General features: G+C 36.4%; 1 protein-coding gene across 2 annotated transcripts in view; it reads right to left on the bottom strand.

The window, feature by feature from the left end:
• Nucleotides 1-17,144, bottom strand: part of CTNNA3 (catenin alpha 3) — a 384,435-nt gene that overhangs the window by 65,361 nt on the left and 301,930 nt on the right. For both annotated transcript variants that reach the window (XM_072339610.1, XM_072339609.1), the window contains exon 13: nucleotides 6,196-6,347. In XM_072339610.1, coding sequence (XP_072195711.1) covers nucleotides 6,196-6,347 — 152 coding nt within the window. The remainder of the gene's footprint in view (nucleotides 1-6,195; nucleotides 6,348-17,144) is intronic.

The following is a 17,144-nucleotide window of genomic DNA, read 5'->3' on the forward strand; positions in this document are numbered from 1 at the left end:
ACTAATACACAACAGAAAAACTCAGTATGTATGGATCAGGTTAAGTAGTCTTCTTAGGTTGAATTTATTTTCTGTTCAACACTACGTGCTTCCAACTCGAACTCTACAGCAGCAAAATTATTGAAATACATCCTGAAACATGCCTGTTATTGACTCCTGGAATGAATGAGCGACTTATAGATCACACACAGATACATCTAATGCAAGTTCACATTGCCAGTGCCACTCTTTGCTTTGATACAGGTAGTTTCCTAGCAGCTCTAGGTGGAGCACAGTGAGTTACAATCTGGTTAAGAGACGTGTGCTATTTTTGACAGACGATGTGTTGGAAAGAGCAGTGGAGGTGCTACAATTTTGACGGCCCATTTTTGGTAGCTTTGCACATAATTGTATGTGGGAGGGAAGGGGAATGACACCAAGCATGTTCACAAATATTTCCTTCACTAATCTGAATAATCCCACTGGCAAGCTCAGTAAATTGATCAAGCCTGAAAGCAGAAGCTGAAGAACACTGAGAAGGCCCTCTGCTAGACTGAGGTGTCTGTACTAACAGTCATTATCAGATGAGTGGCATTTCTGGAATCATTTTTAAATGACACCAGATATTACATCTTTCTTCAGTCGCAGTGCATCAAGATACACCAATCTTTGGATGACAGCACTGATAGAATAAGCAAGAAAAACACCATTTTGAAGAAAGTAGGGCAAGGAAACATCTGCTTGGTAACAACCAATGCGAAGTACATCTTTTCTTAAATAACAAGGGAAGAAAATCCTTTCCTGGTCCAGTTACAAAGAAAAAAATAAAATAAAAGGATGACAAGGCAACAAGTACTGACTACATCTATATCAGAAGCCTAGTGTGTAAGGGAGCAAAAATATACAAGAAAATCTCTCTCAGCTAGGAAAGCTGACAAGGAGCCAAGGGAAAGAAAGGTCAGCTCCAACCTAATTAGGTCAGGAATGACAGAAGGTGATGAGAGTTGCAGGTCCACCTGCCTTGCTAATTGCTATTGTACAAATTCTTCCTCTTCTGCAGCTGGTGTAAGACAGAAAAAAATTAAGAAATAGGAGTTCAACAAGTCTCCCAATATTTCTTAGTAATGAGTCAGCACGATTCATAAATTTCAGACAAATAATAATGAAGTTTATCTGGTTAATATAAGCTCTTATTTGTCTTTCCTCCCTATGAGGTCTCTCAGCTCTCTTTGAAAAACAAACAGCAGTAGGACTGCAGTAAACATGTTTTCCTAATTAGTTTCCCTACTTTATTTTCTCTACCTTTTAAATAGAGGTTCAATTCATATGTGCTATTACATGCACATGGCAGGATCTAATTCATTCCAACTATGGAAGTAAAAAAAGGGGAGAAAATCCTGCATGTGGAGGATAATCCTGTCATTAATAAAAGCAAAGGTACAATTTAATAGAGACATTAAATGGCTGAAAGAGATTTTCATCATCTGCCATCTTCCTTTCCAAAAGGTCTATGTTCTGAATACTCTCGCAGCTCTGCTGGATACATAAGACCAAATTCTGACATGATGAGAGAAAGCAACTGGACTGAAGAGTTCGCAACCTTTGTTATCAGTGAACTCTCTAAATTTCTTTAAAAAGGAGTGAAATACTACCCAGTACTTGCAATCAAAGGAAAAAGAAAAATGGAATCTCAAGGGTATTCTGATGGAGTCAAAACAATAAAAAAGGCAATACTGGAATATTTACCATTAAAAAAGGGATATTATCAGGTGCTACTTAATCCAGCTGTCTCATATTATTCAACAAACTACATTTTCACATAGAAGCTCATTGTTTTGTTTTGTTTTTTTAAACAAGCAACATATTTAACATTAAGCAACATTTCATACTTACTATCTCAAAGACTATCCACCTGTTTCTTCTGCCTTTCAAACATATATTTCACATGGCTAAATTCTCTTATTTACCCCAATCTACTGCCATAGAAGCAATATACTGATTAATACACTATCTAGAAGTTAGCGTGCAAAAATCAAGCTACCAGTGCCCTTATGATTCAACAAAAATCCAATACTTAAAGAATTGAGGAAAAATAAAAACAAAACAAAACATCGAGGCATGTGGGATGCTAATAAGCACATGCAGCTATGCACCCTGGATCAAACAGCAGATAATTTCAAATTAACAACTACCAATGGAGGAATTCATCATCCTTGCAAGTGAAATGATGGAAGGCATCTTAAAGGATGTATCCTGCAGTTCCAGAGGCATTTCTATTAGAACTCATCTGTGCAGCACACCATCTAGTATTTATTTGCTCTCAAGTGTTCTGCACATTATACCTGTGGGACAGGAATTAATATTTTATGTCTCTATGGTTAGGCTTGGACCTTGAAAAGCATATCTGATAATTTGCAGTAATAACAGTATTTGGCAACATTTGTCAGTTAGGGATAATATTATAAAAAACATTCACTCTGTGTAATTACATGTTTGAAATGCTTCCTGAGGATCCGATCTGGTGAGTTTCTGCTTTTACTTTGATGCTGAAAAATCCCCCCCTGCGAATCAACATCCTCATTAATTTACATTTCCAAATTATATTTTGATCAACAATTTCTTTCCTTGATTTAGTCTTGAAATCCCCTGTGATCAGCCACACATTGTTCTTTGGCACAGTATCAGTGAGGCCCTATAAAATTTGGCCCCAGAATGCTTTTATTTCCTCACCTTGGCTGCTGTGCTTGCAGCGTAGGTCTGAATAACCATCAGATTTACTAAAGCTTCTTACAACCAGACTGAAATGAAGCTGACATTGCCTGGAACGTACCTAATAAGGAATGCAAATATATCTGTGCTCAATAAATAAATAAATAAATAAATAAATAAATAAAAAGATGAATGCCAGGGTTTTCTCAGCTCTCTTTCCATGTTGGCAAGTCAGTATCTCCAAGGGATGTTGGAGTAGCTGACTATCATTTCACTAAACCTCAAAAAACCCTCTCCTGACAGTCTCTGAAAAATGGCACTCATTAAGTAGAAAGCTGCACATGTCCTTTTTAATGAATTAAACTCCTTTTATTTTCATCTCCTGAGCTTTTGTCATGACTTTGCAATTGTTGATGCTGAATTCATCCAAATACAGTTGAATACACTTCAAGCCACATTGCTTTCATACCCCTATACATCTATCATTTAGGATAATGGAGATTTCAATAAAGGTGGATACCTGTTGTTATCCAACTGTCCATAACTGCCTCACATAGGAGAAGTATCTGCTCTTTGCTACCCATAGCTCCAATTTCAGCCAACAACATAATTTCTGATACTTCGGATTTTTTTTTGCCCTGTCAAATTACAATTGCAAAGTAGAAGTGGAGGACAGACCTGGTAAGAAATCTTCATACTACTACTGTCCATGTAGGTGCTGTGCAATGATTTATGATTTTATAGATTTAGTATCCACCTACAAAACAAGCTTCCACATGCTTTTTATGTAGTATGCATATATACAGTCTCCTCAGAGCACGTTATTTTCCCCGATGCCCAGAAAAAGAGGGGACATAACAGCCTTCTCTTTTTTGAGTGACTGTCCAAATAGATATACACATCATAGAGGACTGTGAGAATATATGCTCAGAGTAACCTACAGAGGAGTGTCTGTGTCTTCACAGGGGCTGTGAAAGTTTGTCACAAACCTTAGTTCATTTACCCCAAATGAAAATCCCTGTAAAGGAGGACTCTGTCATAATCAGATTATAAGGAGCTCAAACTCAAGAAGACTGAACATAGGGAAGATTCGTATCTAACAAAAACAAAACAAAACAAACAAACAAACAAAAAAAAAACAGGTAGAGAAAAAAAATATCACATTGAAAATGAAATAAAATTTAAAAATGAAACAACAGTCTAAGTCATACAGTTGGATGGCATGAACAACATGGGCATTAAAGTTTAACTGATCTAGAAAAGAGTCACATTACAACAAAGTTTCTATGGCTATGGCCACTGAAACAGGAACAGATTGTCGAGTATCCATTTGCCTGATTTGTTTTGCCAAATAAATCCATCCCACATGAACTACTGCTTTGAGCAAGAACCTTCTACAAAGTGCAGGAACACAGTGAGTGAGTACAAGCCTGTGAGCTGGCCACCCTCTACACCAGCAAATAAGGAGGGGAAGACTCATTAAACTTCACCAACAAGAACTTTTTGTATCACATATGCCAGCATTCGGTTTTCTCTGAGTAGGGCTCACAGAATTAAAGGAGGCAGAGGGAAAGAATACAACCATACTGTTGTCCCAAACATTTGCATTGTTGTTTAGTTTGCAAGGAAAGAATATGCCACTAGCTTTCCTGTGTCTGAGGCACAGAGCTTCACCATAGAATTAATCCAAGTCCTGAGTGGACTAGAATTAAAGCCAACAAGTAACATCTGCATACTGATATCATTCATAGTCTGACCACAAGAAGTAGCTGAGACCACCTACCAGAACATCTGAAGTGCGAAGGAGGCAAACATCAGCCCTTCAGTATGTTGAACCTGCTCTTTCATTTCCAAAGACTCACTGCTCCCTTACAGGGAAGATGAAAACATTCAAAACTCTACCAATGAGGCATATTGTAATACCAGTGGTTCTCATTGCTTAAACATGACCTGACAGACATTCATCTTTCCTGTTTGATTCTGAAAGTACCTGTTGTAAACCTCTTTTCCTGAAGAAAGGTTTTTAATTCCCCAATTAGCAGATGAATTTCATCCCTTAAAGTAACTTTATGTGATTGTGAAAACACATCACAAAAAAAGTCCTTTGGAAAAGAAACATTTCCTGCTTGAACTAATATCAAAACATCCACAGTTTAGAGGAGCAGCAAATTGAGTTGATGCTTCCATCATCAAGACACAATGGCATAAAATGTGAACATCTGGGAGATGTAACAGTACAAGCCTCCTTAAAAGTAACAGTGACAGGGACAAACAGAAGGCAAGCAGATATATGAAATTTCCTTGGATACATGTAGTAAAACTTAAATTCAAATAGGACCAGGAAACATAATGAAAACATGCTGCAGAACTGCAAAGTAGAAGGACAGTGATAAAACTTTTACAAGCAGTTGTAACAAAATTAAATACTGGTTGCACCTCGCTTCACATAGCTAAATACTAATGAAACAAACAGAGAAAGCTTTAAATAACCCTACAGATAACCAAATCATTTTCTAATTTCTTATGCCAAGCTATGTACATGATGACCAAACAAAAAACAACAACAAACATACTGACAATCATTCCAAGAATTAAGACTAATTTGTTGGAAAGCTATCAAAGATCATTGTAGGTGAAGTGAGAGCACAGTAAGCCATATATCAGTGTTTCAGGATCTTCAGTAAATAATTAATTTCCTAAGTGACAACTGCAGCAAGGATAATATACTTAAAATTTGATTCAGCACATTTGAATTCCCACTGAAACTAACTTTGGCATTGCAAAATGGTAAGAAGAGCCTCAGTAATTAACTTTTTCAACAAATTTTACCCTGTAATATGTTTTTATATTTAAAGCAAAGAATAATCTATTTATTTACTTCAAACTTATCAACATTTCTTGGAAAACATATATGTGCTTTTATTATTAATTTTATTCAAAAAATTAACTGAAAATATAGATATTGCACTGCCTCATCTTGAAACTGAATTTGCAGACTGAAATTCTTCCTGAACTACAGAATAAAAACCAGGATAACTACATTGATTGTATCCATTTTATATAAGTCAGGCTGTTCAGTATTCTGGTATGCAACTGGCTGAACTACAAGAAGAGATTAAAAGGATGATACCCACTGCTCCTACGTTCCATCAAATAAGGTTAAGGGCAGAGCTACAATCAGTTTGCAGCAACACACTTATCATTAATGAAGATTTCTTATCAACTCAATATACATTAATATTTTTAAAGAAAAAAAAAAAAAAAAAATCCACCACACATTTTTCCACAACATTCTGATTTGGTAACCTTGTTTTCCACACAAGAGGATCCATCTCCCTGAGTCACAATCATGCCCCCTCACAGCACAAAATCTCCAAATCGGTTAAATCTGAATATGAGTTGCAGGGCTTAGCAGATATCATACATACTTCTAAGATCTCATGAAAATGTGCTTATGTCCTCAATTATCTTATGGATGAATTTTAAATGAACAAATCAAAAACTTACCCGAATCATCATGACTGAGCATCTGATGTTATGAATTGTATCATAAATCTTCTTAGAAACATCCACAAATTGGTTATCATCAAACAGATGTAATGTATTCTTGCTTAAGCTCTCCAATGCAATATTTACTTGACTAATGAACTCCGGAATCACTATTAAAAAACAAACAAACAAAATAAAAAAGATAAAAACAAAATTCAGTGAGCACAGAAAGGATAAAACCTCTAATTTCTGTTCTGACAAGCTGCCAGTCACATTTATTAGAATGCTATTTATAAAAGCATCATCATAGTAACATGGTCGGCTGTAAGCAGGAGCACATAAGAGTGATAAAAATGCACTTGGCGTGCATGTAAGCTGTTGGTAGTTATACTGAAGAGCAAGAGAGCCTTAAAAAAGTGTAGATGGCAATACACATAAAATCTTGCCACTGATTTCAACAGCAGTATCACCCAAGGACCTCACTCAAAGTTGAAACTCCTATTCACCTATTTCACAATCTGTTTGCAGATTGTTTTGGTCTGAACCAAAACAAAACTACTTAAAGATCTTTAAAATACAAAATATCAAGTGTTACTTGGATATACCACAGAAGCTAACCCTTGTTTTATCAAACAGAAAATGAAAATTTTTGGTTAGTTGGCATTACTTTGTTTAACACACTGGTACCGCTGCATCTACCTTCACCCGTTAAACAAAATCAAAGGAAAGGATACCAAACACAAATACAATGAGTAAAGAGAGAATGCAGCCAGAAAATCCATCATACACATCTCCTCAAACAAATATAGTTCATACTCATTTGCAACAAATCTTCTTCCCTTCAGTTACAGGCTGGCAACACCAAAGAAACATGAAGGAAAGAGACAGGTATTAACTTACCTAACATTCAATAGGAATATATTAATATAGGAACATAGAAATATAGGAATATTCAATAGGAATGTTTCCTCATGAAACAGGAGCTCTGTGTTGGTTTCAACTAAGAATATATTATGCTTTCTATCCCTTCCTTCACAACTACAAGCAAATTCAGGGATAAAGTTGGTTATAGACATAAGACATCAGAAGGCTCCCTTTCAAAAGAAACAGGTACCCATTTTTAAGACAGTTGCTTATCATTGCCATCAATTGCACACATAAACAATACAAAAAGACAAAACTCAAATTCTAAAATGTATAGATCTAGTAAAGTATAATCACATTTCACTTACACTGCCAGAAAGTTATCAAACAATTATTTTGACACTTTTCCTGTATCTGACATGATAATCCCCTCAGATCCATGATTCCAGCCTTGTTGGTTTTAGAGTTCTGAAGCAAAAGACTACTAAAAAAACAGTTCTGTTGGACCCGTGACTTATTCATGGCCCAGAGCCATCAAGAATCATTTACATCACATTTTATGAGTGCTGCTGTGAAAGCAAAGCCTCCTATTTTATGAGGTTGGCTGAAAATGTCACAGGTGGTTCTCTATTGAACAGTGTCATTGTGCTCTTTGAACTTTTTGTAGTTTCCATGGAAATAAATAAGAGATATTGCTTTCACAGCAACATTCACAGAACATGTCATATATTTTATTTAGATTTTGCTACAATTTTTCTTTTTTCTCAACAAAAAACATTATAAAATGCCTGTAATCCCACCTTTCCTAAGGCAGAAGACGTAGGAAAAAAATGCTTTAAGAAATACTAGTATCAGCAATTCTGAATGACCCCAGATTAAATTATAGACTTCATGGCACCTGCACACTTCTTGAAACTGCACTTTTTTATTTCGCTAAGTCTTCTTTTGATTAAATAAACAATTATCTTGGCCTTTCCTTGTGGTCCTTTCCTCCTGGACCTTGCCATCTCCAATAAAAAATAACTAAGAATACTAATTATATTTTAATAGAAGTCATGACCAAACTCTTAATTCAGAAGCTAACACACTGGTATTCCACAATCACAAAAGGTAACCCAGAAAAGTAAATGTTACTAATCAATTTATTCCCATTCTCAGCACTGTGCCTGCTATTTTTAGTAGCAAAATCAGGACAACTGGTTTTACAGAGAAAGGCTTCCATGAATAGAGGAACCAGAAAAGTAGAGTCCACAGTTATTCCCCCCCCCCCAGTAATAGTGGCAGATTGGCAACAAAAAACAAGGAGAAAGCTGAAGTACTCAACAACTTTGCCTCAGTCTTCACCAGCAAATGCTCTTCACTCAAGCAGGTTGTTTGGAAGATGGAGCCTGGGGGAACAGTGTCTCACCTACTCTAAGTGAAGATCAGATTCACAACCACATGAGGAACCTGAATATTCATAGATGTATGCCCAGAGATGTATCCTTGAAACACGAGGGAATTGGCTGATGAAGTCGCAGAGCCAGTCTAGATAGCATTTGAAGAGTCCTGGTTGTAAGGTGAAGGCACTTTTGTCAATGGAAAAAAAAGCAACACCAGACCCATTTTTCAAGGATAGAAAGGATGACCAAGAAAACTAACAACCTGTCAGTCTCACTTCTGTGCTGAGGAAAATCATGGAGCAAATCCTCCTGGAAGCTATGCTAAGGCATGTGGAAGAGAGGGAAGTGATACGGGACAAGCACGGCTTCACCAAAAGCAAGTCCTACCTAGTAGCCTTCTATGATGGCATAAGTAAATAGAATCATAGAATCCTCAGAGTTGGAAGGAACCTTTAAAGGTCACGTAGTCAACCCCCTTGTGATGAACATGCACAGTAAGATCATGCTGCCCGAGTCTTCATCCAACCTTGCTCTGAGGCATCATCATCTCTAGGCAACCTGCTTCTGTGTCTCACCATCCTCACTGTGACAGACTTTTTTTCTTATGTCCAAAAGTATGTCTACCTTCTTTAAGCTTGAAGCCAATTCCCCTTGTTTTATCATCGCATACCCTGCTAAAGAGGCTGCCCCCTTCTTTCCTGTAGCTCTCCTTTAGATACCAAAAGGCTGCTCCCAGGTCACCTTGCAGCCTTCTCCAGGCTGAACAGCCCCAGCTCTTTCTGCTAGGTCTCATAGAAGAGGTGTTCCATTCCATGCACCATTTTTGTGGCCCTCCTCAAAATGTGCCTCACCAGTGCAGAGTACAAGTGCAGGATCACCTCCCTCGCCCTGCTGGCCACACTTTTTTTAATACAGCCCAGATATGGCTGGCTTTCTGGGCTGTGAGAGCACACTGCTGGCTCATGTCTGACTTTCCATCTACCAGAATATCCTGGTCTTTTTCAGTAGGGATGTTCTTAATCCTTTCATCCCCCAATTTGTAATGGTAATTGGTAATTCGGTCACATCAATGGATAAGGAAAGAGTCACTAATGTCATCTACCTGGACTTCAGTAAGGCTTTTGACATAGATGTGAGCCTGTTGAAGTCCATTCCGAGGAAAGCCACAAAAATAATCCAAGGGATGGAATGCATCTGCTGTGATGACAGAGTGATGATGAGAAAGGCAGGGCTGTTAAGACTGGAGAAGAGAAGGCTCTGGAAAGACCTGAGAGAAGACTTTCAGTATCTAAAGGAGGGCTGAAAGAAGGAAGTGAACAGACTCTTAAGCGGGGTGTCTTATGATAGGACAAGGGGAAATGGCTTCAAACCAAAAAAGAGGAGATTTAGATTGGATATAAGGAAGAAGTACTTTAGAAGAAGGGTGGTGAAGCACTGGAACGTGTTGCCCAGAGATGTGGTGGTTGTCCCATCCCTGGTGACATTCAAGATTAGGCTGGACCAGGCTCTGAGCAACCTAATCTAGCAGTAGGTGTCCCTGTTCATTGCAGGAGTAGGACCTGATCCTTAATGGATCCGTCCAACTCAAAAGATCTGTGATTCTATGAAAACATGAGCCATTCTACCAGCACCTTTTAACATACTTGTATTAAATGATTAAGATCACTCCATCAGCAATCAAGATGGCTCAATATTGAAAAAGCAACAGTCTCCATAATTAAAATAATAAAAACATTTAAAAAAAAAAAAATCAACACATATGCAGAGTTCATCTAAAAAATGCCTTAACAAATCAATCTGTAACACATATAGACATGAACTTTTCACGGTCCATTTAAAAAAATCCACTGATCCTTGACACTAATCCTATTTTTAAAACATACCTACTACATTATAGTCTCTATTAGTAAGAGCATATCTAATGATAAAATATACATCAGTTTTGTATAAAAAACAGTTACTGCAGATCCAATTTCCTAACATCCTCTTAACATTTAATCACATTCTTGGCTCATCAATTCCTTTCACAAAAGTACATTTTCATTATGAGGAAAACTAAAGGTAATAGAATAGCAGAAGGCAGAATCTTTATAAAACTGCTTTTTTCTCCTCATGAAATATTCCAAAAAACTGAGTTCACTATTTCACTAACCTCTGCCAAAACATCTAAACTTTAAGAACCTAATCTAAAATCTACTTACACCACTGGGGGCTCTTGCTTTGATTTCAGTAGTTCTGAGAACACAGCAGGATGCATTAGGGTTATTTATTAGATCACATATAACACATTAACTGTCATCTTTTCTCAAATACAGGAATGACATGTCAATTCAAGTATATATGAAATTCTGCTTATGTTTAACAGTAAAAAGTTATTTCAATTTCCAAAAAATATACTGTTGATTCCTCTGATTTTTGTATGTAAAAACTGTAAGGAAATAAATAAATAAATAAAACCACTGATCCCTTTAATATATACATTTCCAAACTCCTAGTTTTATGTTTTCAATGCTTTCTTCTAATATTTTAATAACAAGTATTAAAAAAATAAAGGAAGTTTTTTCTACTTATATACTTGAAATTTTTACACGAGCTCCAAGACAATTCCACTTCACTCAATATAGCTCAGGCAAGCCCAAAAATTGGGCAGTAATGTTTTAATAGATAGTATGTGATTAATGTCCTCATGTTCCTATTTAAAGTAAGAAGGTTATACAAAGAAAGGAATTACAGCATACATTTAAATCCCAACCACATTAAGTGCTGCCAGTCAAGTAGCAAAGGCATAAGCATATCTTTTACACCTTAGGTTAATGTTCAAAAAAAGGAATGTTACTAAAGTAAAAAAATTAAAAAGTATAAACAAAATGAAAAAGTAAATCAGCAAAGCAACAATCACACTTCTAGCAAGGAAAAAAAAAGTCCATTCAGTAGCATAATTTATAAATCCTTCTCTTTCTGCCTTTTAAATTTGCTCAATGCCTGTCAACATAGCCTGAGTGTAAATTTGGTCAGGTTTGTCTAGCTTTGATTAAAATTGAGAAAGTCACAAGCAAAGGAACTTCAACTCCACCATCATAAGGATTCTTCTCAATATGATATTTAGGCATCAAGAAACCCTACGCTAAACTGAACAAGCCTCTACGCTGCTTCATTTTTATTACCGAGAAAGAAATTTACTACCAGGATTGAATATTTTTGCTTTAAAAATGCCCTTCATCTTCAGCAAGAAGTTAAGGTGAGTACTCCTGTGGCAGAATAATCACAGAGTTGTGGCAAGTGGTGCTTAACTTGAATTTTTTATTATCCCCCATAATCTGTTCATTTACCATGAAAGTCACCGTGTTGCGTATAGACAATTTGCTCTCAGAGGATTTTAGTGGTTCCCCAATTGCAGGAATTCACCTGAATTCAAAAGGCATAATGGATATCAGAAGCGTAAGTGAAGTGTGGCCAAAAGGATTAGAAACAGTTACCACTTCAGTATAGGACAATACAGCCATACAGAACGAATTTAAGAATCTAGTAACCTAACGTCTTTATTCGGTACTTCTTTATTTCATCTCACTCTTTGAGACCAAATAATATTTTTCACTGCTTGTGATTTTAAAAATAAGCATCTGCAATTTCTTCTGGAGTGGTACCTAAGAATTTTGGTTTGTAAGAACAGACCTGGATAGCCTCGTAACTCAATTTGAAAGCTATGCATTATAACTACACTTAATGTCATTTTAATCTACAGTGGTATGCAGAGGACTATTAAAATAAATAAATTATCAAATAAAATCCATCTGAGCTAATGCAGCAGTGCTGGTCAAGACACATCATTTGAAATACATGGGCTTATTCTGACATAAGCTTGAGCTATAGCACCCAAACTACGTTATTTTGAATGGAATAAACTTTAATGATTGGCGAAGACACCTTCATTGTGTGAGTTCAAAAACACATTAAAGTGCACTCACTCTAAAGGGTTGAACTGAATGACATTGTCTTTTGAAACTCCAGTCATCTATGGTTTTGTTACAATCTACACAATACAATGCTAATATGAACTATATTAAGCTTTTTCTAAATTTCATTCAATTATTGTACAGACAGTTTCAAGGCTACTAATACTTCCCTGATATGAATGCCAAATTGGTGACATTTAACATTTTACTGTTAACAGTGTGCCAAAAGACTTGCAGAGATATGTATACACATGTACAAAGAGAGCATGAGAGTTTTGTGAATGTGCTTTTCATATTTCCCTTTTGCTCTTTCAAATATTGTTCACTTTCTTTTTTTTTTTTTTTTTTTTTTTTTTTAATAACAAGCTTATAGTTTACACACTGGAAAAGGTATTAATAACTTATTAATAACTTTTTCTGAACTTGTGAAGACATTAAATATTTAATCCGCATTCCCCTATTACCTTCAATCCTAGGCCAATATATTGGATAAGAGATCTCTGAATCACAACCCACTGTCATATTCTCACCCCTGGCCCAACTATTTAGAACACAAATAATAACGACTGTAGTGTTACTACAGTACTTCATACTGAAATTTCTGTATGCTGAAAGCATATTGCAATAAGAAGTACTCAAAACAGAAGTCTACTGCAGAGAAGAAGCTGCATAATAAAGCATGATATAGTTAGTACTTCTGTTTAACCCAGAGATAAGCACACTAGAATTACATCTTTAAAATAGAGCTCCTAAAATTGAAATGAATTAGGTAGACAGCATATGAGATTACTCCCTTTGGTGTTCTGTAGAAAGGGTGAAGAAGCATAAAAATATCACAGTGAAAACGGGAAGACTCTAAGGATTCTATGAAATTGCTTTATAATCTGCTAAGGATTATAGAGAAATCCTAAAGAAATAGAGAAATTCTAAAAAAGTAGTCAGTGCACTGAATCTGAATTGAAAACACTTTTAGACAATACATTGTATATTTTATATGTATACACATATACACACACACATATAAATGCACGCTATGTCTGTATACATAATTCCTAAGATTATTTCATGGGACACACAGAGGTTTTTGTTTAATGCAATCCAATTATGACTACCATGAAATCTCTACATGCATGTCCTTGCCTTGAAACTAGCTGTCATGCAGCAGCATGAAGAAGTTCAGTGAGCTGATGCACATGGGAATGTTTTTTTTGGTTGTCACACTAGTTTGGAGCTGGTTCAGTGCTGTAGTTCAACATGCTACCACACAAGACAGGCCACAAGCTAGTACTGGTATGACCAAGGCAGTAGGAGAAGGCACATGAAGGTAGCAGGCATAACTGCTATCAACAAAGGCTGTGCTAAGCACTGTTTGAAACGACTGTGAATTAAAGCCTCTATTTCTATGCCTACAGTTGTTACCGTTGATTTCCAATGAAGTTTTTCTTCACTGGCTTTTTTACATCCAAGATCAAAATTCTGTCAGCAGGGAGCCTACTAACATGTCAGGCAAATGTGAAAGGCTGAAGAAATACTGCCAAACTGGGACCGTACAAACATACCAAGTAGGACAAATCACTAAGAGAAAATGAAGAAACAATATGTAGGAGCCCCTTTATCATATTTTAGAAAAGTTATCTTAACAGAAAACAGCTTTTCCTTTATTTAGGAGGGGAAAAGAAATCTTGATGTCTTAAATCTCAATGGAATTCTCAGTAAATAAGCATTATGCTTTATATTGCTTAAGCCACTGACTGACATTAACTAAGAAAACAACTCTTAAAACTGCCAGACCTCTAGGCATATTATAACATGCTGTTTATTATTATACATTTAATAATCTCTGTTAACTTTGAAATTGTTAGAAAACACATAAAAGGAAGTATATGTATATGTATAAAGAGAAATATATGGACAGTCAGCTGAATATGAGCCAGCAGTGTGCCCAGGTGGCTAAGAAGGCCAATGACATCCTGGCTTGTATCAAGAATGGTGTGGTGAGCAGGACTAGGGAAGTCATCCTGCCCCTGCACTTGGCATTGGTGAGGCCTCACCTCGTGTCTTGTGTTCAATTTTGGTCACCTCAGTACTAAAAAGACACGGATGTACTGGAGCAGATCCAAAGAAAGGCAACAAGGATAGTGAAGGGCTTGGAAAATCAACCTTATGAGGAGAGGCTGAGGAAGCTGGGGCTGTTTAGTCTGCAGAAAAGGAGGCTGAGGGGGGACCTTATCGCACTCTTCCAGTATCTGAAGGGTGCTTACAGTGAGAGCGGGGCAAGTCTCTTCTCACTGATGACAAGTAACAAGGATGAGGGGAAATGGCCTCAAGTTGTGCCAAGGTAAGTTTAGGTTGGACATTAGGAAACCCTTTACAGAAAGGGTAGTTAAACACTGGAATAGGCTCCCCAGGGAGGTGGTTGAGTCAACGTCCCTATATGTGTTTAAGAGCCGGAAGTGGTGCTCAGAGATATGATTTAGCAGAGGGTTGTTAGAGTTAGAGTACTATGGTTAGACTGTGGTTGGACTTGATGAATCTTTGAGGTCTTTTCCAACCTGGGTAATTCTATGATTCTAAATAAAGGTAAATGTTTTAAGGTAAGCAGGATTATTTTTGTCTTTAAAAGGGTGAGGTGTTAAGAGGTCACTTGAAAGATATGTAAAAATTTGAAAGCATTCAAAAAGAATTACCTTCTTGAGCAAAAACAATACTTGTATTTAAGCAAATGGAGCTGAAGAAACTCATAAAGGTCTTCTCTGCCATGCATCAGCTCAACCATAAAAGCTGATCTGGTTAGGAGTACTGGAAAAAAGACGGAATTCACTTCACACAGTGAATTCACCATTACACTAGAACACATGAATCTGAGAAACAGACACCCTGGAATATGTAATTGATCCCTAAGTTTTGCTTGAAGTTTTACACGTTAATATTGCTATGAATAAAGAATTGGTTTGCTCACATACTTGCTTACAAATACTGAGATTACAAAGACTTATATATGCCGAGACTGACAGTCAGCTCATTCCACATTTACTGCCATATCCAGGAAATAATGGCTGGCATTACCTTGGCCTACAATGCCCTGAGCTCGTATCTCTTTAGAGCATCTTCTCTTCAGAAGATCCCCCACAACATTCTGGCCCTGCCCAGTAAAAAAGCAAATTCCACAAAACAAAACAGCCTTCTTCCAAGTTATGGTGGATTTGTTCTGAACAATATCTATTGTAACATTCTAGCCACTTTCCCTGAGACTGCTGCATAAAAATCCATGATTTTAAACAAACAAAAAAGCTGTGCAGAATTATTTCACCTTTTATCTGATAGTTTACAATTTTTAAGTCTTCAAAGACCAGCATCATTTATCTTCTTGTGTACAACAGTAATGCTTCCTGAAAAATTTTACCTTTCTATTAAACTGCATAAACACTGTTTGTACACATCCACACTCCCATATACATGGAAGACAAGAGAGATAAAGAGATTTGAGAAGTAGTACAATCTCTCTCTTACTGCTTTCAAGTTGGAAAAAAAAAAAAAAAAAGAAAAAAAAAATGGGGAAAAAAAAAAAAAACAACTATTCTAAAGTAGTAGAAAGAGAATTAGCAGACCATAATAAAGAAAATAATCTGCAGAGATGCAAAGAACTCCAACTAATCTGTTTCAAGCACTTGTTCCCATTATCAGTATGACAGAAGACTGCTCTCACTGGTTTTTCTCTACTTTTGTCAGAGTAAAGCAGACTCTGATTTTTAATACCTGAGATCTAATTTCTTTTCCAATTAAAAGCTTTTATAGTGGGTCAGATGTGGAAAGTTACTGTTTTTATTTCAACAGTAAGGAAGATGGTTAATTGAATTTAAGCACACAGAAGTATTGGGGAAGTCTAGCTTGAACAATAAAATCAATGAACAAATGCTAAGTATCTGTCACTAAATCTCTCTAAGTATCTCTAAGCTCAGCTTAATTTAAAATCACAGGAAAGCAACAGTATTTTTAAATACAAAGTTGTTTTATCTTCCTTAATCTTTTCCAAACATAGCTTAAGTTTTATTATATGAATTATTTGGAAAAATATAAACAAAAATGAACTTACAAAAATAAAATGAACTGACAATTGCTTTTATAATCACAGTTGCAAAGTACAGTGATTAATGGGTTGAAAAACAATTAAAACAGGTCTTCAGGTAATTGTAAATCTCAAGGACGGGTATGAAACTATGTTACATTCACTGATGTGAATGGATACATGGTAATTAATCCTGGGAAAGAGATTCTGTGAAGAAGTTAGCGGTGAGAAGATTATTTATGAGTGACAGATATGTGAATTTTACAAAGACCCAAGAAAAACACACAATGGGATTTCACCTTGTATGGCTGGGAGGGAAAAAAAAAAAAAAATAAGGGTTAGTGGGTCTGGGAATATATGCAGAGATCCTCACTGAATTTACATGGGTAGTGTATGGATAGATCTAGCCCTATGATGTCTGAATTCCTTAGCTTGTGGAGCATGGATATTATGAATCTGCAGCACTACTTTGCAAGTGATCCTGTAAGGGTAACAATAAATTCAAGAAACTAGAGAAGAAATAACCAAACATGGGGTGAGGGGTAGAGGTTTCCCATAGCTTAAAAGTGGTGGGAAAGAAACCCAAAGTGAAAGGCAGCTGCTCTGAGCAGCAGGTAGTTAAAGCATTCAGTGTCCCAACAAATCAGCAGGGGCAAAGACTGCTATTCACAGGTGCTTTCATGTTCACAGACCTTTAAGAAT

This window comes from Excalfactoria chinensis, chromosome 6 (genome assembly GCF_039878825.1).
Source record: "Excalfactoria chinensis isolate bCotChi1 chromosome 6, bCotChi1.hap2, whole genome shotgun sequence".
Lineage (NCBI taxonomy): Eukaryota > Metazoa > Chordata > Aves > Galliformes > Phasianidae > Excalfactoria > Excalfactoria chinensis.